This window comes from Anomaloglossus baeobatrachus, chromosome 5, assembly GCF_048569485.1.
Source record: "Anomaloglossus baeobatrachus isolate aAnoBae1 chromosome 5, aAnoBae1.hap1, whole genome shotgun sequence".
Lineage (NCBI taxonomy): Eukaryota > Metazoa > Chordata > Amphibia > Anura > Aromobatidae > Anomaloglossus > Anomaloglossus baeobatrachus.
This window is the reverse complement of record NC_134357.1, coordinates 572,377,966-572,399,746: the sequence shown is the minus strand read 5'-3', so window position 1 is coordinate 572,399,746 and position 21,781 is coordinate 572,377,966. Positions and strand designations below refer to the sequence as shown.

At 53.0% G+C, this 21,781-nt stretch overlaps 1 protein-coding gene across 2 annotated transcripts in view; it reads left to right on the top strand.

The window, feature by feature from the left end:
• The window catches only part of LOC142312359 (uncharacterized), a 336,375-nt gene that overhangs the window by 275,577 nt on the left and 39,017 nt on the right, over window positions 1–21,781 (top strand). The window contains exons 3-7 of one of the 2 annotated variants that reach the window (XM_075351292.1): window positions 20,547–20,599; window positions 20,896–21,045; window positions 21,175–21,354; window positions 21,436–21,559; window positions 21,643–21,740. In XM_075351292.1, coding sequence (XP_075207407.1) covers window positions 20,968–21,045; window positions 21,175–21,354; window positions 21,436–21,559; window positions 21,643–21,740 — 480 coding nt within the window. In that variant the 5' untranslated portion in view covers window positions 20,547–20,599; window positions 20,896–20,967. The remainder of the gene's footprint in view (window positions 1–20,546; window positions 20,600–20,895; window positions 21,046–21,174; window positions 21,355–21,435; window positions 21,560–21,642; window positions 21,741–21,781) is intronic. The other variant, XM_075351293.1, reaches the window with a different exon arrangement.

Here is a 21,781-nt window from a genome sequence, read left to right as displayed (position 1 = left end):
GCAGCATAGTTTAGAATAGATTGTAGGGGTGCGAGACTGTTAGAAGGGAGGCACAGAGCAGAAGATTGCAATAATCCAGGCGGGAGATAATAAGGGCAAGTACTAGGGTTTTTGCAGCTTCTTGGGAAAGGAATGTACGAATCCGGGAAATATTTTTGAGTTGGAAGCGGCAGGAGGTGAAGAGGGCTTGGATGTGTGGCTTGAAAAAGAGATCAGAGTCTAGAGTTAGGGGTACTTTGCACACTACGACATCGCAGGTGCGATGTCGGTGGGGTCAAATCGAAAGTGACGCACATCCGGCATCGCTGTCGACATCGGAGTATGTGAATCCTTTTTACTACGATTAACGAGAGCAAAAGCGTCAAAATCGTATGATTGGTGTAGCGTCGGTCATTTCCATAATTTGGGAAGGACCGATGTTACGATGTTGTTCCTCGTTCCTGCGGCAGCACACATCGCTGTGTGTGAAGCCGCAGGAGCGAGGAACATCGGCTTACCTGCGTCCCGGGTGCAATGAGGAAGGAAGGAGGTAGGCGGGATGTTTACATCCCGCTCATTTCCGCCCCCCTGCTTCTATTGGCCGCCTGCCGTGTGACGCCGCACGACCCGCCCCGTTAGGAAGGAGGCAGTTTGCCAGCCAGAGCAACGTCGCAAGGCAAGTAAGTGCATGTGAAGCTGCTGTAGCGATAATGTTCTCTAAGGCAGCTATCACAAGATATTGCAGCTGCGACGGGGCGGTGACTATCGTGCTCGGCATCGCTACCATCGGCTTGCAATGTCGTAGTGTGCCAAGTACCCCTTACTGCCAGGCAGCGAGCACGTGGGACTGGGGAAAGTGAGCAGCCATTGACATTGATGGATATGTCAGGTGGGGGGGTTGAGTGAGGAGGAGGAAAGATGATGAATTCTGTTTTGTCCATGTTCAATTTTAGGAATCGAGCAGAGAAAAAAGATGAAATAGTAGACAGCCATTGTGGGATTCTGGTTAGTAAGGAGGTGATGTCAGGTCCAGAAAGGTAGATCTGCGTATCATCAGCGTAGAAATGATACTGAAAGCCGTGGGACTCTATGAGCTGTCCCAGGCTGAACGTGTAGATGGAGAACAGCAGGGGTCCAAAAACTGAACCTTGGGCGACACCGACAGAGAAGGGGCGAGATGAGGAAGTGGTGTGAGAGTGGGAGATGCTGAAAGTTCGGTTGTTTAAGTATGAGGAGATCCAAGATAGTGCCAAGTCTGTGATGCCCAGAGACAAGAAAATCTGTAGTAGAAGGGAATGGTCTACTGTGTCAAAGGCAGAGGACAGGTCCAGGAGGAGGAGGACAGAGTAGTGTTGCTTGGCTTTTGAGGTTAGTAGGTCGTTAGTCACTTTGGTAAGGGCAGTTTCAGTAGAATGATGGGGTCAGAAGCCAGATTGTAACCGGTCAAAGTGGGAGCAGGAAGAGAGGTAGGAGGACAGTTTAAGATGAACATGCTGTTTCAGTAGTTTTAAGGCATAGGGGAGAAGTTTTAAGGGGCGATAGTTTGACACAGAGGTAGGGTCAAGGGAGGGCTTTTTGAGGATGGGTGTGATGGAGGCATGTTTAAAGCATGAAGGGAATACACCAGTTGTTAGTGATAGGTTGAAACAGGGGCGGACCACCAGGAGGTCTGGAGAACCCCCAGTGGGCCCCTGCTATTGATAGCCATGCCCCCTATGCCCCGCCTCCCTACCCCCCCTGGGCCCCTATGGATATGTGAAAGAGGCCCCCCCCGGCCGGTAATTTCACTAATCACATTGCCGATATGATTAGTGACAATCCCATTCCCTCTGCAGCGGCAAGCAGGGAGAGCGATCTCTCTGCTCTGCCTGCTGTCACTGTTAGTGCCGCTCTGACTCATCTGCGCAGCGACACTGCGGGAGGAGGCAGTCTCAGAGCAATGACTGCTTCCTTCCTGTGCAGGTGCTGGCAGCATTGCGCTGCGGAGGACGGACCCGGCGTCACCCCAGGCCAGGCTGTAGGAGTAGCAGCACGTGAGTATAGAAGGCGAGGGCCCAGGGGGGCGAGCAGGGGCCCCCGGGGGGGGGCGGGGGCCCAGGGGAGTGATCGGGTGCCCAGGGGCATGAACAGGGGCCCAGGGGAGGGTGCGGGGGCCCCGGGGGTGTGTGCAGGGGGGCTCTTTACCTTACCAGTCACTTGCCTGGGGCTAGCCCCGGGCCAGGGGTCCCCAGACGGTGCTCCAGCCGCCTCCACCATCCCATCTGTCCTGCTGCTGGGGGCCTGTAGTGCAGATGCCCCCCCCCCCAGTATGGTGCCCTCAGGCAGCTCCCAGGCCACAGGGCATCACAGGCCTGAGTGGGCCCCAGCACCCAGCCTTTCAATCGTAAACTTCAGTGATCGTACAAGTTCTGTACGATTACTGAAGTTTTCGCAGTTGCAGGACCTTTAGTGACATCACATGTGTCATGTGACTCACCAAAGGTCCTAGAGCTGCACTGCGGGAGTCCCCAGGCCTGCACCGACCGCGCCGGTATTCAGATGTATGCGCATCTTTCAGGCGTGCATACATTTGTACAGTGCGGCCGGTGACAGGAGGCAGAGCAGCGCTGCTCAGCCCCGCACCGCGACGTACCATCATCGCCGGGGCTGCAGAGGAGCGCGCCTCAATCCTGCACCGACATCATCATCACCGGGGCCGCAGCTGCAGGATTGAAGAGGAGGACGCGCAGGCACAGGTAAGTGCTCCAGAGGAGCCGAAGATGTACTTTTATATGAGGGGCTGCGGGTGGAGGAGGAGCAGTGTTATTTTACAAGGGGCATTAAGAAGCGGTGGGGGACTTTATGGAGCATATTATGGGTCAGTGGGGGACATAATAGGGCAGTCGGGAACATAATAGGGCAGTGGGGAACATAATAGGGCAGTGGGGACATTATAATGCAGTGGGGACATCATAATGCAGTGGGGAACATAATAGGGCAGTGGGGAACATAATAGGGCAGTGGGGAACATAATAGGGCAGTGGGGAACATAATAGGGCAGTGGGGACATTATAATGCAGTGGGGACATTATAATGCAGTGGGGAACATAATAGGGCAGTGGGGAACATAATAGGGCAGTGGGGAACATAATAGGGCAGTGGGGAACATAATAGGGCAGTGGGGAACATAATAGGGCAGTGGGGGACATAATAGGGCAGAGGGAGACATAATAGGGCAGTGGGGGACATAATAGGGCAGTGGGGAACACTATAAGGCAGTGGTGGACAATATAGAGCAGTGGGGGACACTATAAGGCAGTAGGGGACACTATAAGGCAGTGGGGACATAATAGGGCAGTGGGGGACATAATAGGGTAGTGGGGGACATTATAGGGTAGTGGGGGACATTATAGGGCAGTGGGGGACATTATAAGGCAGTGGGGGACATTATAGGATAATAGGGGCCATTATGAAGCAAATTGGGGCATTATAGGTCAGTGGGGGATGTTATGAAAGAAATTGGGACATCATAGGGTAATGGGGGACATTATGAGGCATCAAAGATTGTGGAAGGAAGCATAGTATAATGAGGAGGGGGGGGAATTTATACAGGGATGTAGTTGGGGGAGATATTATAGAAAGGGCAAATTTTTGGGAGACATTTTGGAAAGGGGCACTCTGTGGGGCTATTTTGGAGAGGAGCAGTGTGTGGGGGGGATATTTTGTGCAGGAAGCAATTAACAGACCCTTCTGATTCCACTTGTTTCCCCAGACATTATTAAATAAAAGGGGCCAGGATGAGGGACATAATTACTATATGGGGCCAGAATGAGGGACATACAGTGCCTACAAGTAGTATTCAACCCCCTGCAGATTTAGCAGGTTTACACATTCGGAATTAACTTGGCAGTGTGACATTTGGACTGTAGATCTGCCTGGAAGTGTGAAATGCACTGCAGCAAAAAAGAATGTTTCTTTGTTTATTTTTTTTTTTTTAAATTGTGAAAAGTTTATTCAGAGGGTCATTTATTATTCAACCCCTCAAACCACAAGAATTCTGTTTGGTTCCCCTAAAGTACCGTATTAAGAAGTATTTCAGGCACAAAGAACAATGAGCTTCACATGTTTGGATTAATTATCTCTTTTTCCAGCCTTTTCTGACTAATTAAGACCCTCCCCAAACTTGTGAACAGCACTCATACTTGGTCAACATGGGAAAGACAAAGGAGCATTCCAAGGCCATCAAAGACAAAATCGTGGAGGGTCACAAGGCTGGCAAGGGGTACAAAACCCTTTCCAAGGAGTTGGCCCTACCTGTCTCCACTGTTGGGAGCATCATCCGTAAGTGGAAGGTTTATGGAACTACTGTTAGCCTTCCACGGCCTGGACAGCCTTTGAAAGTTTCCACCCGTGCCGAGGCCAGGCTTGTCCGAAGAGTCAAGGCTAACCCAAGGACAACAAGGAAGGAGCTCCGGGAAGATCTCATGGCAGTGGGGACATTGGTTTCAGTCAATACCATAAGTAACGTACTCCACCGCAATGGTCTCCGTTCCAGACGAGTCCGTAAGGTACCTTTACTTTCAAAGCGTCATGTCAAGGCTCGTCTACAGTTTGCTCATGATCACTTGGAGGACTCTGAGACAGACTGGTTCAAGGTTCTCTGGTCTGATGAGACCAAGATCGAGATCTTTGGTGCCAACCACACACGTGACGTTTGGAGACTGAATGGCACTGCATACGACCCCAAGAATACCATCCCTACAGTCAAGCATGGTGGTGGCAGCATCATGCTGTGGGGCTGTTTCTCAGCCAAGGGGCCTGGCCATCTGGTCCGCATCCATGGGAAGATGGATAGCACGGCCTACCTGGACATTTTGGCCAAGAACCTCCGCTCCTCCATCAAGGATCTTAAGATGGGTCGTCATTCATCTTCCAACAAGACAACGACCCAAAGCACACAGCCAAGTAAACCAAGGCCTGGTTCAAGAGGGAAAAAATCAAGGTGTTGCAGTGGCCTAGTCAGTCTCCTGACCTTAACCCAATTGAAAACTTGTGGAAGGAGCTCAAGATTAAAGTCCACATGAGACACCCAAAGAACCTAGATAACTTGGAGAAGATCTGCATGGAGGAGTGGGCCAAGATAACTCCAGAGACCTGTGCCGGCCTGATCAGGTCTTATAAAAGACGATTATTAGCTGTAATTGCAAACAAGGGTTATTCCACAAAATATTAAACCTAGGGGTTGAACAATAATTGACCCACACTTTTATGTTGAAAACTTATTAAAATTTAACTGAGCAACATAACTTGTTGGTTTGTAAGATTTATGCATCTGTAAATAAATCCTGCTCTTGTTTGAAGTTTGCAGGCTCTAACTTATTTGCATCTTATCAAACCTGCTAAATCTGCAGGGGGTTGAATACTACTTGTAGGCACTGTACATTATTAGTTTATGGTGGCACTTGGGGCATAATTACTGTAGGGGCAAATTAGGGGACATTATTACTGATGAAATATAAGTTAATTTTTGAGGATATTGTCTCCAATGGGGGAACAACAGTCTGATATAGTGTAGAAATTGGGGAAATAGTGAGGAATATGCTAGTCTAAGTGAAGTGAAAGTGAAGTGGTAGTGGAGCAACGAAGAAAAGGAGCAAAAGTGAGCGTAGAAAGACCTGAAGTTAGTCCAGCTAAGTGCAGGACGGTGTCAGCAAGGTCAGCAACAGCGGTGATCGTCTGGAGGGGGACTGCTCGGAGGTTGCTGGAAGGACCGCGGACGGGTAGTGGCCCGGCGGTCTGGAGCAGTATACGAAGGACAGTCAGCACAAGGGCAGGGGCCTCTCGGACCCCGGCAAGGCTAGGAGTCGCCATAATTTGCCGAATCCGTCAGTGAAGGGGACGTGGATCCCCAACAACCAAGTCCCGACTGAAGGCAACAGTCCAACCATTGAGGAGAAACACCGCCACCGCCAGGGCACCAGTTTCTCAGGGCCAGCGCCTGCGGGCAAAGTAGGGCTCCTCCGGCCCATATCCAAGCCGGGGAGCGGGTTACCGGTGGGAACCCATCGCTACCAACACAGGAACACTAGGTGCAGGTCAAAGGGACATCACCGTTACCTACTGGGAGAGCAAGTGCAGCCGTCCGTGGGAACCGTCTTTCCAGCCGTGTGGTTTACCGTAAAACTGTGTCAACGTCTCAGGCTGAGTGAGTACCACAGTGCCGCAAGGCACAGCGCTGCCCCCGCGTCCCTGCGCCCACCAGGCCCTGCACCTCCCTCCCCATCACTGGGCCCCGGGATCACCAACCCCTACCCACGGAGGGGCAACACAACACCTGGCTGCTCCGCATCACCACTCCCGGGATCCCCCTATTGAGCAGCGGTGGTGCTACAAATCACCACAACCGTGGGTGGCGTCACGGACAATAAACAACCCCCACACCCAAAAACAACCCCCTTTCACTCACGGGCGAGGAGCGCCGCTAGAGTCCCCGGGATCCGGCCCAACGCTCGAGCCACCGAGCAGCAGCAGGCCGCAGCAGCCGCGGCGGCCGGACCCGAGCAGCAGTGGGAGAGCGCGGCGTCCCCTCCTCCGCCCGCGACAACTTGGCGTCACGAACAGGATCTTACCGCTCTGCCGTTGGGTAGAGGTGCGCCTTGTGACCGCCGGAGGTATCCGGCTGAAAATTTCCAGAAGTCGCCATCTTTGGCGCGAAAAGTTCCCGCTCGAGCGTCTTCTCGAGTAGCAGAGGCGCGAAGGCCGAAACTCCGCCCCAATAGAGGAGTGGCCGGAAAGAAGCTAAGGGGGACGCGATGGCAGCTGGCTGCATGTGAGAGCAGCTATAAAAGCAGGGACGCCAGGACTCTGCAGTCACCCCGTTCCTGGAAGAAGTCACCATGTGGATGCCGTCCCGAAACACCGTGGCCCCCGCGCCGGGAACCGCAGTGTGGGTGGAAATCCGGACTGCGCAGCTCCACCTAAGGCTGCAGGTCAAGATGCAGCTCCTCTTGGAGGAGTGGGAGACCGACATGGCGGACGTTATAGCCACCGTGCGGAGACGCGAGGAGGAGGCGGAGGAAGGGAGGGTGAGTGACCCACGCCCCTATGTCCCCGAGGGACCGGCCGCTGCGGCTGAGGGACCCGGTCCAAGCCCTCTCCCTCCGCTGCCTCCTTCGCCACCCGTCTCGGAGGCCGTGACCCCGCCACTAGGCCCGCTACCACCGCAACCGGTAGTGATACCCAGCATGCCCGCCCCGGCGGGCCGACCTGTAGCCGGAGCCCGTAGCAAGCCGGAGGTGTTGCCGTGGAAGGCCCCGAAGTCTGCACCGGAGGCAGCCCCTGAAAAGTTCCCCGAGCCGGAGCCGATGACCCGTTCCGAGCCGAAGGCCAAGCCGCGGAAAGCCCCTGTGCCCATCCCCCACACCTCGGCTGAGGTAGCGCCGGGTTGTTGCTGTAAGGCAGCGCCCAAGGCCAAGACACCGCGGGACACGCCGCCCAGATTCCTGACAGTGGGCAACGTCCAGGATGTCCCGCAGGGCCCGACCCGTGCGCCGGAGCTCGCAGCAGCACCGTATTGGGACAGGGAGCCGGTACCGTTGGGCCTGGAGATCAGAGAGAGAGGAAGAAGGCCGAGCTGGTGGCCCGAGCTATCAGGGAGAAGGAGAATCTCCGCCAGGCCACATTCCGTGTCCGGGGTCCGCTGTACGAGGGGCAGGTGAGGCGGTTTGATGTCCGCCGGGGCTACGGGTTTATCTATGAACCGGGCCTGGAGGCCGAAGTGTTTGTAGCCCGGCGGGATGTGAATGCCCACCTGCCTGAGGAGCATCCCGGCCGCAACCTAATGCCGGGAGACATCGTTCAGTATACCCGGCACTGTGGAGAGAGGGGGTTATTTGCCTTGGATGTAAAACTGCGGGGCAGCCAGGAGAGCAGAGTGAGTCCTGCACCCCCTCCCGCAGATGAAGCCGAAGAACCGGAGTAGGGCAGCGGATGCCCGCTGCAGCAGTCCCCGTTGGGACCACCTTTGTGTTTGTTTAAAAGTTTGACAGTTTAAAAGTTTGAAAAATGATAAGTGAAATGATTACCGTGTACTTCACCTGATTCTCTGTGATTGAACCGGCCGGAGCCGACACCGTTGTCCCCGTGGGGGACCGTTTAAAAAGTTAGCATGGGAACTATCCATGGACAAGCCCGTGAACTTGCAGGGCAACCACAAACGTTAAGTGGCATGTAAATAGGTTGTTTTACCGTACCGTTTCCGCAATTGCCGCCTCCGGAGAGGCAGGTTGGAGGGAGGGCCCTCAGCAGAGCAGGCTGGGGCCCAGCCACCACAGGAACCGGTGGCTACCCTCTGGAGGGGAAGGACAAATCCCGCTCGGGTAACTTGTGCTGGACTGTGGGTCAAGGGGTGCTGCCTGGGCTTTAGGGGCAGCATCAGGGCCAAGTTGCTTGGGTGGGAGAGAGCGGAAACCGTACCCGTAAAACCGTTTAGTAACGTTTAAGAAATGTGCCTCCCATTGTGGGATGATGTTATGCATTAAAATGTTACCGTTTACCTTTTTATACATTTACAGAAAATAAAACTGGTGTTGGACGGGCAGCCCGCGGACGGTCTGCATTTTGCTAAGGGGGAATGTGACGCCCTGGGCAAGCCAGGGGTCACAGGTCATCACACCACCACACCCTACATCCCAGTTAGGAACACCAAGGCTACTCAAATCCTTGTTGCCTTCTTCCAGGGGCTGATGTTCACACCAGGGGGTGGGCCAGGTGGTTGGCTCCGCCCACCGAGGAGTACACAGCCCTGGAGGCGGGAAGAAACCAGGCAGATGAGTTTAGGAGTCAGCTCAGGGAAGAGCTAGAGTGAAGAAGGAGTAAACAGTGGAGTGGTAGAGAGTCTAAGTGAAGTGAAAGTGAAGTGGTAGTGGAGAAAAGAAGAAAAGGAGCAAAAGTGAGCGTAGAAAGACCTGAAGTTAGTCCAGCTACGTGCAGGACGGTGTCAGCAAGGTCAGCAACAGCGGTGATCGTCTGGAGGGGGACTGCTCGGAGGTTGCTGGAAGGACCGCGGACGGGTAGTGGCCCGGCGGTCTGGAGCAGTATACGAAGGACAGTCAGCACAAGGGCAGGGGCCTCTCAGACACCGGCAAGGCTAGGAGTCGCCATAATTTGCCGAATCCGTCAGTGAAGGGGACGTGGATCCCCCAACAACCAAGTCCCGACTGAAGGCAACAGTCCAACCATTGAGGAGAAACACCGCCACCGCCAGGGCACCAGTTTCTCAGGGCCAGCGCCTGCGGGCAAAGTAGGGCTCCTCCGGCCCATATCCAAGCCGGGGAGCGGGTTACCGGTGGGAACCCATCGCTACCAACACAGGAACACTAGGTGCAGGTCAAAGGGACATCACCGTTACCTACTGGGAGAGCAAGTGCAGCCGTCCGTGGGAACCGTCTTTCCAGCCGTGTGGTTTACCGTAAAACTGTGTCAACGTCTCAGGCTGAGTGAGTACCACAGTGCCGCAAGGCACAGCGCTGCCCCCGCGTCCCTGCGCCCACCAGGCCCTGCACCTCCCTCCCCATCACTGGGCCCCGGGATCACCAACCCCTACCCACGGAGGGGCAACACAACACCTGGCTGCTCCGCATCACCACTCCCGGGATCCCCCTATTGAGCAGCGGTGGTGCTACAAATCACCACAACCGTGGGTGGCGTCACGGACAATAAACAACCCCCACACCCAAAAACAACCCCCTTTCACTCACGGGCGAGGAGCGCCGCTAGAGTCCCCGGGATCCGGCCCACCGCTCGAGCCACCGAGCAGCAGCAGGCCGCAGCAGCCGCGGCGGCCGGACCCGAGCAGCAGTGGGAGAGCGCGGCGTCCACTCCTCCGCCCGCGACACATGCACACACACACACACTATACTGTACACTATTTACAGAGCTCCTGTGTATAATGTCACTGGTGAGCACTGTATTACCTATACACTATATACAGAGCTCATGTGCATTATGGCACTGATGATAATATTAGTGTTAATAGCATTGTAGTTTTTATTCATGATCATTATTATAGTATTATATGTCCTTGTGTGGTAGTAGTAATATGTCGTCTGGTCATGTTGTACTAATATTTGTCTCGTGTGTGTGGTATCATTTGGTCATTATGTGGTCTGGTCATAGTGTCACGATATTTCTCCCTTGTATGTGGTTGTATTCGGTCACTATGTGGTCTGATTATGGTGTGGCGGTATTACTTTCTTGTATGTAGTTATAGTCGGTCATTATGTGATGTGGTTATAGTGTTGCGGTATTTCTCCTTGTATGTGGTAATATTCGGTTACTGTGTGGTCTAATTATGATGTGGTGGTATTACTCTCTGGTATGTGGTTGCTTTTGATCACTATCTGTTGGTAGTATGTTATCTGGTCATAGTGTCGCGGTATTTCTCCCTTGTATGTGGTATTATTCGGTCACTTTGTGGTCTGGTCACGGTATGGTGGTATTTCCCCCTTGTATGTGGCTGTATTTGGTCACTGTTTGGTGGTAATATGTGGTTTGGTCACAGTGTGGTGGTATTTCTCCCTTGTATGTGGCTGTATTTGGTCACTGTTTGGTGGTAATATGTTGTCTGATCACTGTGTGGCGGTATTTTTCCCTTGTATGGGTTGTATTTGTCAGGGCCAGGTGGACGGGCAGACCCAGGAGGTGGATCCACTGGGCCGAACTCCTAGATGGTGGTAAGGGGTCCGGTAGCTGGAGCACTATAGGCAGCAGAACAGTCCGTGCACACGAGTATAACGGAGAAGTCCCTGGGACCACGGAGTCACTGGTGGTAGTCCGGGTGACGCAGCTCAGGTTCGGAAGCCGAGAAGATGTCAGGCGGGGTCCGGAACCTTTGGAGCGAGATGACAGGTCACCGCAGGGATCCGAGATGGTACGGACTGTCAGGATGGCAGAAGGACAGCGTTCGGGATTCGGTCTGGACCGGATGGCGAGGCAGGCACGGCTCTACAAGAGAGATAGGTGAGTATATACACATAGACACCAGGAGACCTGACTCCTAGCTTAAGAAACACGAAGATCAGGCCCCGCCCCCTTGGACATTAACCCCTTTTATACCCTGTACCTGTTTTGCATCATTTCCTGTTAATGGACGCTGGCCCTTTAAGAAAGGGTCAATGACTGCGCGCGCGCCCTAATGCGCATGCGCGCGGCCCGAGTGCCAGAAGCCTGAGCAGGAAGCTGCGAGGAGGAAGCAGCAGGGCCAGGATGGGGCTGTGAAGCCGACGGACGCCGGGTGCGGGGACCAGGACGCTGGGGACGCGCCGGCAAGGGGTGCTGGAGAGCGGGGAGCGGCGGTGACCGGACCAAGGAACCGGGAAGCGAGGCGGGGGAGCCGGGGAGCGTGACAGGTGAGCCGGAGGGCAGCACAGGGGACCCAGGGAGCGTGACAGTACCCCCCCCCACGCCCCCCTCCCCGCAACCGGGACAGGAAGGCACGGATCAGCGGAGTACCCACATTCTCCCGGGGCTCCCAGGACCTATCCTCAGGACCATACCCTGCCCAGTCCACCAGGAAGAACTGTCGACCCCGTACAGTCTTCATGGCCACGATATCCCTTACCGCATAGATGTCGTCATCGGCAATAGGTGGAGGAGCCGAACTGGCAGCAGCGGAGAAGGGACCCAGGACCACCGGCTTGAGCAGGGAGACGTGGAATGAGTTGGGTATCCTCATCGTGGCCGGGAGCTGTAGCTTGTAGGAGACCTCATTGATCTTGTTGAGGACTTTAAACGGCCCGATGTAGCGAGGACCCAGCTTGTAGGATGGTATCTTCAATCGGACGTACTTGGATGCAAGCCAGACTAGATCTCCAGGAGAGAAACACGGAGGGTCCAGACGTCTCTTGTCTGCGTGTCTTTTCATCCGCAGGGAAGCACGCCCAAGGGACGCCTTGACAGAGTCCCAAATGGTTGCAAAGTCACGGGCTACAGTATCAGCAGCAGGGACATCCGAAGAAGGGGATACAGGCAATGGGACGGAGGGCTGAAGTCCGTAAACGACATGGAAGGGAGAGCTGGAGGACGACTCACTGATGTGGTGGTTATGGGAGAATTCAGCCCAAGGAAGAAGCGTGGACCAGTCGTCGTGATGGGCGTTGACATAGTGACGTAAGAAAGAGGTCAAGATTTGATTGACCCTCTCCACTTGGCCATTAGACTGAGGATGGTATGCAGATGAAAAGTCCAGAGTCACTCCCAGATGGTTGCAGAGAGCCCTCCAGAAGCGGGAGGTGAACTGAGTTCCTCTATCGGATACGATGTGAGATGGAAAGCCATGCAAGCGGAAGATGTGATGTATGTAGGCGTCCGCGAGTTCCTGAGCAGAGGGCAATCCAGCCATAGGGACGAAATGAGCCATTTTAGAGAACCGATCCACCACGACCCATATGACTGTGTGTCCGGAGGACAATGGCAAGTCTGTAATAAAGTCCATCGCTATGTGTTGCCACGGAACTGAAGGTATCGGCAGAGGCAGAAGACGGCCATATGGCAGGTGTTTGGGCGTCTTGTTCCTGGCACAAGAGGAGCAGGCAGAGACAAAAGCAGCGACGTCCGTGCGAAGGGATGGCCACCAGTAATGACGTACAATCGCACCCCATGTTCTCTTCTGACCAGCATGACCGGCTGTTTTCGAGGCATGACCCCAGTGTAACACTTTTTGCCTGTCTGTCTCAGAGACATAGGTCTTCCCGGGCGGTATCTGGGCCAGGGTGACAGGGGCCACCGGAATGATTTTGCTAGGACAGATGATGGGTTGGGTAGTCTCCTCCTCCTGCTCCATGGGCATGAAAGACCTGGACAAGGCATCAGCGCGTACATTCTTGTCCGCGGGTCGGAAATGGAGCTGGAAATCAAACCTGGCAAAGAATAAGGACCACCTGGCTTGCCGTGGGTTCAGTCGCTGAGCAGACCGCAGGTATTCCAGGTTCTTGTGGTCCGTGTAAATAATAACGGGGTACACTGCTCCTTCCAGAAGGTAGCGCCATTCCTCCAGAGCCAGTTTGACTGCCAAGAGCTCTCGGTCACCGATGGTGTAGTTGCGTTCAGGCGCTGAGAAGCTCTTGGAGAAGAATCCGCAAGTCACCATCTTCCCGGAGGAGGACTTCTGCATGAGCACTGCTCCGGCTCCTGAGGAGGAGGCATCCACCTCCAAGGTGAACTGGCGGTTTAACTCCGGACGGTGGAGTACAGGAGAGGAGGCAAATGCCCGCTTCAGAGAGCCAAACGCGGCGTCGGCCGCAGGTGACCAGTCCTTTGGATTAGCCTCCTTCTTGGTCAAAGCGGAGAGAGGAGCAGTCAGAGCCGAGAAGTGAGGGATGAACTGGCGGTAGTAGTTGGCGAATCCCAGGAAGCGTTGGATTGCCTTCAGTCCAGAAGGAGGAGGCCAGTTGAGAATGGAGAAGACCTTCTTTGGATCCATCTGCAGTCCGGTATCAGAGATGATGTACCCCAGGAAGGGGAGAGAAGACTGCTCAAAGACACACTTCTCATACTTCGCGTACAGACGATTCTCTCTCAGTCTTTGTAGGACCAGCTGTACATTCTCTCTGTGGGTCTGGAGGTCCGGAGAGAAGACAAGGATGTCATCCAGATATACTACCACACAGACGTAAAGAAGGTCCCGGAAAACGTCGTTCACCAGTTCTTGAAAGACGGCTGGGGCGTTACACAGGCCGAAGGGCATCACGCAGTATTCATAGTGCCCATCGCGCGTATTGAACGCGGTCTTCCATTCGTCCCCAGAGCGGATGCGTACCAGATTGTAAGCACCCCGAAGATCCAGCTTGGTGAACACACGAGCTCCTCTAAGCCGGTCAAACAATTCGGGGATGAGCGGCAGAGGGTACTTGTTTTTTACGGTGATTTGATTCAAACCCCAGTAGTCTATGCATGGGCGTAAGTCGCCCTCTTTCTTCTTGACAAAGAAGAAACCTGCTCCAGCAGGAGAGGAGGATCTCCGAATGAATCCCCTTGCCAGGCTCTCTGTGATGTAAGTAGACATGGCCCTTGTTTCGGCTGGAGACAATGGATATATCCGTCCTCGAGGTGGTGTTGTTCCAGGGAGCAGGTCGATGGCACAATCGTAAGGACGATGTGGCGGAAGTACCTCGGATTCCTTTTTATCAAAGACGTCTGCAAAGGACCAATAGGCCGAGGGCAGCCCCGGTAGGTTCTCTGGAACCGGAGGTTGTCGGATGGGTTGTATGGTCTTCAGGCACTTCTCATGGCACGAAGAGCCCCATCGGGTGATTTCGCCAGTACCCCAGCTGACTGATGGTTCGTGTGTCCGCAACCAGGGAAGTCCCAGCAGGATTTGATGGGACATGTGTGGGAGGACGTAGAGAGCGATGTTTTCGGTGTGCAGGGCACCGATACGCAGTTCCACCGGCTTGGTGATCCAGGAGATGGTGTCAGAGAGGGGTCTCCCATCCACAGAGGCAATCACGAGGGGCTTGTCGAGTGGAGTAACAGGCACCTGGTACTTGTCCACCGTGGCCTGCTGCCCCGGAATCGAGGTATGCCTCAGCCGTGAACCGCGTCTCTCCCGTTGTCACTTGCACAGTCCACGTAACCGGGTCTGAGAGAGTCCCAGCACCTAGGGTGGCCTCTCCTACCAACCCTAGGCTTTGGAGTTTCCCGGCCTCTCTGGACAGGAGCGTAGCAGGTGTGTGCCCTCTCCGCAGTAAAAGCAGAGGCCCTTGGCGAGCCGCTCAGCTCGACGTTGTTCAGACTGCCGCACTCTGTCGATCTGCATGGGCTCGTGGACGGGGACCCCAGCTGTCGAAGACTGAAGTACGGCGGGCTTCTGCGGAGGAGAGGAATGCCGTACCGGTCGTCTCTCACGGGACACTTCCTTGGATCGCTCCTGAAAGCGGATGTCCACTCGAGTCGCTAGGGCGATCAGTGCATCCAGGGTGGTCGGTAAGTCACGACCCGCCAGCTCATCTTTAATTCGCCCCGAGAGTCCTTCCCAGAAGGCGGCGGTTAGGGCCTCGTTGTTCCACCCGAGTTCCGAAGCCAAGGTGCGAAACCGGATTGCGTATTGGCCCACCGTCAGAGTCCCCTGACGTAGCCGGAGAAGAGACGAAGCAGACGCGGAGGCGCGTCCGGGCTCATCAAAGGTGCCACGGAATGCCTGCAGGAAGTCCTGGATGTTCGTGGTCACAGGATCCCCCTTCTCCCACAAGGGGTTCATCCACGCCAGTGCCTCACCCTCTAGATGGGACATGATGAAGGCGACCTTGGCTTGGTCAGAGGCAAACAAATGCGGCAGCTGCGTGAAATGGAGGGAGCATTGGTTTAAGAATCCCCTGCAGGTCTTGGGGTCTCCGGCGTACCGGGGTGGTGAGGCCAAACGAAGTCTGGAAGTATCTGAAGACGTCGCCACGGGAGCTGGAGCCGTGGCTTGACTAGTGGAAGCCCGGGATGCTGAAGACGTAACTGCCGCTTGTAGCGTGTTCAGGCGGGCGTCCACAGAAGACATAAATTGCAGCATGCGGGTCTGAGTCTCACGCTGGCGTGTGAGTTCCTCCTGTACGGCTGCTAGTGCTGCAGCGGGATCCATGGCCTGATCTTACTGTCAGGGCCAGGTGGACGGGCAGACCCAGGAGGTGGATCCACTGGGCCGAACTCCTAGATGGTGGTAAGGGGTCCGGTAGCTGGAGCACTATAGGCAGCAGAACAGTCCGTGCACACGAGTATAACGGAGAAGTCCCTGGGACCACGGAGTCACTGGTGGTAGTCCGGGTGACGCAGCTCAGGTTCGGAAGCCGAGAAGATGTCAGGCGGGGTCCGTAACCTTTGGAGCGAGATGACAGGTCACCGCAGGGATCCTAGATGGTACGGACTGTCAGGATGGCAGATGGACAGCGTTCGGGGTTCGGGATTCGGTCTGGACCGGATGGCGAGGCAGGCACGGCTCTACAAGAGAGATAGGTGAGTATATACACATAGACACCAGGAGACCTGACTCCTAGCTTAAGAAACACGAAGATCAGGCCCCGCCCCCTTGGACATTAACCCCCTTTATACCCTGTACCTGTTTTGCATCATTTCCTGTTAATGGACGCTGGCCCTTTAAGAAAGGGTCAATGACCGCGCGCCCTAATGCGCATGCGCGCGGCCCGAGTGCCAGAAGCCAGAGCAGGAAGCTGCAAGGAGGAAGCAGCAGGGCCAGGATGGGGCTGTGAAGCCGACGGACGCCGGGTGCGGGGACCAGGACGCTGGGGACGCGCCGGCAAGGGGTGCTGGAGAGCGGGGAGCGGCGGTGACCGGACCAAGGAACCGGGAAGCGAGGCGGGGGAGCCGGGGAGCGTGACAGGTGAGCCGGAGGGCAGCACAGGGGACCCGGGGAGCGTGACAGTATTCAGTCACTATGTGGTGGTATTTCCCCCTTGTATATGGTATTATTGATTTTGGTATAGTGGATTGTGTTGTGTATGGAGGTCACTTTTTCTCTCTAAGGGGGAGATTATTTCCAGTAGAAATTAAATACTTAAACATTTAACCCCTCCCTGTCCTGTGACTATTACACTGCAGTAAATATGCACCTACAGAGGTTCTCCAGTGAAAACAAGTAATCACCTTTACGAAGGCCACGTGCACACACTGAGAATTCAGTGAGTTTTTTACCTCAGTATTTGAAGCCAAAACCAGGAATGGAAAAATCAGAGAAAAAGTGTAATAGAAGCACGAGCACCACTTCTGTATTTATCACCCACTCCTGGATTTGGCTACAAATACTGATGTAAGACACTGACCAAATACTGAACCTGTCCTAAGGATAAGTGATGACTTATTCATTTGTGGGGACCGATTGCTGGGACCTGCACCGATCGTTCAACTTTTATCCCCCATTACACTGGAGCTCGTGTCCGACTCGACCACTGACCCATTCATTCCCTCAGTGGCTGCGAGCGCTGTTCTTGTTATTATCTGGCTGCTCCACAGAGGATGAATGGAGCTGCGATCACTCATCCCACCTCACATAGGATGAATGGAGCTGCGGTCACTCATCCCACCTCACATAGGATGAATGGAGCTGCGGTCACACACCCCACCTGCTGCTGCAAAAAGTTCCCCAATCTTCCTATCGGTGCGGTTTCCACTGGTCTGATTCTACCGATCAATAAGTTATCACCAACCGAACCTGTGGATCGGTGATAACTTGTTTTCACCAAAGACCCCATTACTGCAAACTACTATAATTGTACATCCCAGATATGGTGCACAATATAGATGTTCAGGATCTGCCTGTGTATACAGTCAAAGCAACACAATAATTGGGATAACGCTAATGGGTGTTTATATTTATCTGTAGGGTGGGCCCCTGGAGTCAATTTCCCTGGTGGGCCCCAGACAGCCCAGTCCACCCCTGGGTTGAAAAAAGACTGTGCAGAGATTGGGGAGGAGGTGGGATGGGAGCGGATCAAGCAGGCAGGTCGTGAGATGTGATATTGAGAGTAGAGTGGAAAGATGATCTTCTGTCATGATGGAGAAGCTGGATTTGGAGGAAGAAGGCTGAGTAGTTGTGAGGAGTGGCTGTGGTGATTGTGGGCCAAAGCTCCCTCTGATGTTGTCAATCTTCTGCTTGAAGAAAGAGGCAAAGTCTTCAGCTGAGATGAGAGGAGAGGGAGGTGGTGTTGGGGGACGGAGGAGAGAGTTGAAAGTGTTGAACAGCTGTTTAGGGTTGTTAGATAGAGAAGATATGAGAGATGAGAAGTAGGTTTGTTTTGCAGCATAATAATAATAAGTTTTATTTCTATAGCGCCAACATATTCCACAGCGCTTTACAATTAAGAGGGGACATGTACAGACAATATGAGACAATACAAAATAACAAAATTAAGATACCAGGAGGAGTGAGGGCCCTGCTTGTAAGCTTACAGTCTATGAGGAAATAGGGGAGACACAAAAGGTGAATGGGGGGGAGAAAAGCTTGTCATATATGGTCCAGCCATCGATTTAATAGGGTATTCAAAAGCAACTGCATGAACCCGTTGGTGAGAATTTATACAGGTACAGGGGACGAGAACTGGAAGTACATTTTTTTTGAAGGGCAGAAAGGGACTAGATTAGATCAGGGCAGTGAGGTGATAGGCTAGTCTAAAGAAATGCGTTTTTAGGGCCCGCTTAAAGGTGTGGATGTTGGGAATTAATCGGATTTCTCTTGGTAGAGTGTTCCAGAGCATAGGCGCAGCTCGTGAGAAATCTTGAAGACGGGAGTGGGAGGTTCGAATTGTTGAGGATGTCAGTCTTAAGTCATTAGCAGAGCGGAGGGCACGGGTGGGGTGATAGACAGAGATGAGGGAGGAGATGTGTTGGGTGGTGCGGAACCGTGGAGAGCTTTGTGAGTGAGAGTGATAAGTTTATGTTGGATTCTGTAACGCATGGGCAACCAGTGCAATGACTGGCAAAGAGCAGAGGCATCAGTGAAGCGGTTGCAGAGGAAAATGATCCTGGCTGCGGAATTCAGAATGGATTGGAGAGGGGAGAGTTTAGTAACAGGGTGAACAATTAGTAAAGAGTTACAATAATCCAGGCGAGAATGAATGAGAGCGACAGTAAGAGTTTTTGCAGAGTCAACGGTAAGAAAAGGTCGAATTCTTGAGATGTTTTTGAGGTGGAAGTGACAAGAACGAGCAAGTGAACGAATTTGGGGAGTGAAGGAAAGATCGGAGTCGAATATAACCCCAAGACAGCAGGCGTGCTGCTGGGGCGTAATGGTAGAGCCACACACAGAAATGGTAATATTGGGTTTCGGAAGGTTAGGAGAGGGAGGAAACAGGAGAAGTTCAGTTTTTGACGGGTTCAGTTTTAGATAGAGGGAGGACATGATGTTGGAGACAGCGGACAGACAATCGGTAGTATTTTGTAATAGTGCAGGGGTGATGTCAGGAGAAGATGTGTAGAGTTGGGTGTCATCAGCATAGAGACTGGTACTGGAAACCAAATCTGCTGATTGTTTGTCCAATAGGGGCTGTGTATAGAGAGAAAAGGAGGGGGCCTAGGACTGAACCCTGAGGAACCCCGACCGTAAGGGGAAGAGGAGAGGAAGAGGAGCCGGCAAAGCATACAGTGAATGAGCGGTCAGAGAGGTAAGAGGAGAACCAGGAAAGAACGGTGTCCTTGAGCCCGATAGAGCGGAGCATAGTGAGTAGGAGCTGGTGATCCACAGTATCGAATGCAGCAGAGAGATCCAGGAGGATCAGCAGGGAGTGGTGACCATTAGATTTAGCTGTTAGTAAATCATTAGAGACTTTAGTAAGAGCAGTTTCAGTAGAATGTAAGGAGCGGAAACCGGATTGTAGAGGGTCGAGGAGAGAATTATCTGACAGATAGCGGATTAGACGGGAGTGGACCAGACGTTCCAGGAGTTTGGAGATGAATGGGAGATTAGGGACAGGTCTGTAGTTAGCGGCACAATTTTGGTCCAGGGATGTTTTTTTAAATAATGGGTGTATGCTGGCATGTTTGAAGGAGGAGGGAAAGACACCAGAGGAGAGAGATTGAATATTTTAGTTAGGTGAGTGGTGACAGCTGGGGTGACAGATTTAAGGAGATGAGAGTGAATAGGGTCACTGATGCAGGTAGTAGGGCGAGAAGATGCGAGTAGCCTGGTGACTTCTTCTTCTGTGACCAGATCAAAGAGTGAAAGTGAGCTAGATGAAGTGTAGGAGGGCAGACAATGTGTGGTGTTATGAGGCTGGGAGGAAATTTCCTGGCAGCAGTGAGTGCAGACTTGAAAGTGGTGAGGGCCTGTTTGTATGCGATGAAGTGCTTGGCGGAATGAGACCTCTTCCAACTGCGCTCACCGATTCTGGAAGCCTGTCTCAATTCTTTAGTCTGACTTGTGTGCCAGGGTTGCCTGTTTATGGTGCGGGTTTTGGTGTGTGTGAGGGGGGCAGCTGATTTGAGAGCTGCAGAGATGGTGGTGTTGTATAAAGTGGCGGCAACATTTCCATCGTGTGAAGAAGCAATGTCTGCAAGATGGAAAAGAGACTGAGAAAGTGCGTGTAAATCAACGTGATTGAGATTTCTGCGAGATAGATTAGATCCCGTGATCCCAACATATTGTTACCTGTCTATAAATCACTTGTAAGGCCACAGCTAGAATATGGGATCCAGTTTTGCGCTTCACATTTTAAAAAGAACGTTCAGAAGTTAGAGTCCGTTCAAAGGCGGCCAACTAAACTACTACAAGGAATGGAAGGCCTCCCATATGATGACAGGTTTAAAAAGTTAGATATGTTTAGCTTAGGCTAGGTTCACACTTCCGTTGTTTTGCATCAGTCACAGTCCGTCGCCTTGAGGAATTATGGTATCCTGCAAAATATTTTGCAGGAATCCAGTTTTCCCCATAGACTTCTATTAGTGACGGATTGCGACTGATGATGCTGCGTTGCATCCGCTGTGTCGCGGTCAGTCGTTTTTTAACAACGCTGCCAACTGTGAAACGACGACTAACATACACTGAGGAGCTGATCATGTGACCCCTGACTCCTCCCCTCCATGTGACATCATCACAGGTCCTGAAAGCACAGAGCAGCCGTATATCTAGTGTGCGGCTCTGCAGGTGGAGGTGTGTGGAGATTCCCCATTACTGGACACAGGCGGGATTAACCCCTTCAGCTCTGAGACCATTTGGGGCGGGGGAGGTTCCTCTCTCTTCTCCTCAGACATAATGGTGGCGGCTCTATCTGTCTCGGTCACATACGTTCTGCTGATATTTCGGCCTCTGTACTGGGAAATGTCGTCTCCATCTTGTTCTAGTCTCAGGGTTTTCCCTATAGTGAAGGAGATTTCTTGTATCTCCAGTAATTGTATTATTACAGCGGATTCTTTATGGTGTTACATCGTCATCTTCTCCCCATTCAGGTCCCTACAATATCGGATCCTCTCAGTGGAGATCTTCTATAGAAGAGAATTCTCCTGATTGCCCCATGAAGGATGGATATGGACAGGGACAAGATGGCGGAGAGGATATTACACCTCACCCTAGAGATCCTCTTCCGGCTTACTGGAGAGGTGAGAGATTCTGATGGCGTCACATTACATCATTCTTATCTATGGGAATAACAGATGGACAGAACTGGAGAGGTGAGGACTCTGGAAATGTCTGTAGTGAGATTTATTACTGTGTCTCTCCATAACCAGGATTACACAGTAGTGAAGAAGACCTCTAGTGAGCGCTGTCAGGACACTGTGTCTGAGGGATGGGGAAGACCCCTGAGCCCAATCACGGGGCCTCCACCTCACCCCCCGATACATGAGGACATCAATGACCAGAAGATCCTAGAACTCACCTACAAGATGATTGCGCTGCTGACTGGAGAGGTGACACTGCTGGGAATGCTGGGACATTATACAGTAACGCTATGAAGGGATCGGGGGTGACGGTATCATTGTATGTGTCAGGTTCCTATAAGGTGTCAGGACGTCACCGTCTATTTCTCCATGGAGGAGTGGGAGTATTTAGAAGGACACAAAGATCTGTACAAGGACGTCATGATGGCGGTTCCCCAGCCGCTCACATTACCAGGTAATAGACAGGACTAAATACACACGGCCTATAATTATCTGTATGTAAGGAATGAATTCAGTCCCTGTATGTGTCTCCTCCAGTTCTATCCGGTAAGAGGACAACACCAGAGAGATGTCCCCGTCCTCTTCTCCCACAGGACTGTAAACAAGAAGATCCCAATGTTCCTCAGGATCATCAGGTAGATGGAGGGAAGGTGCCATGAAATCTCCCTATGATGTG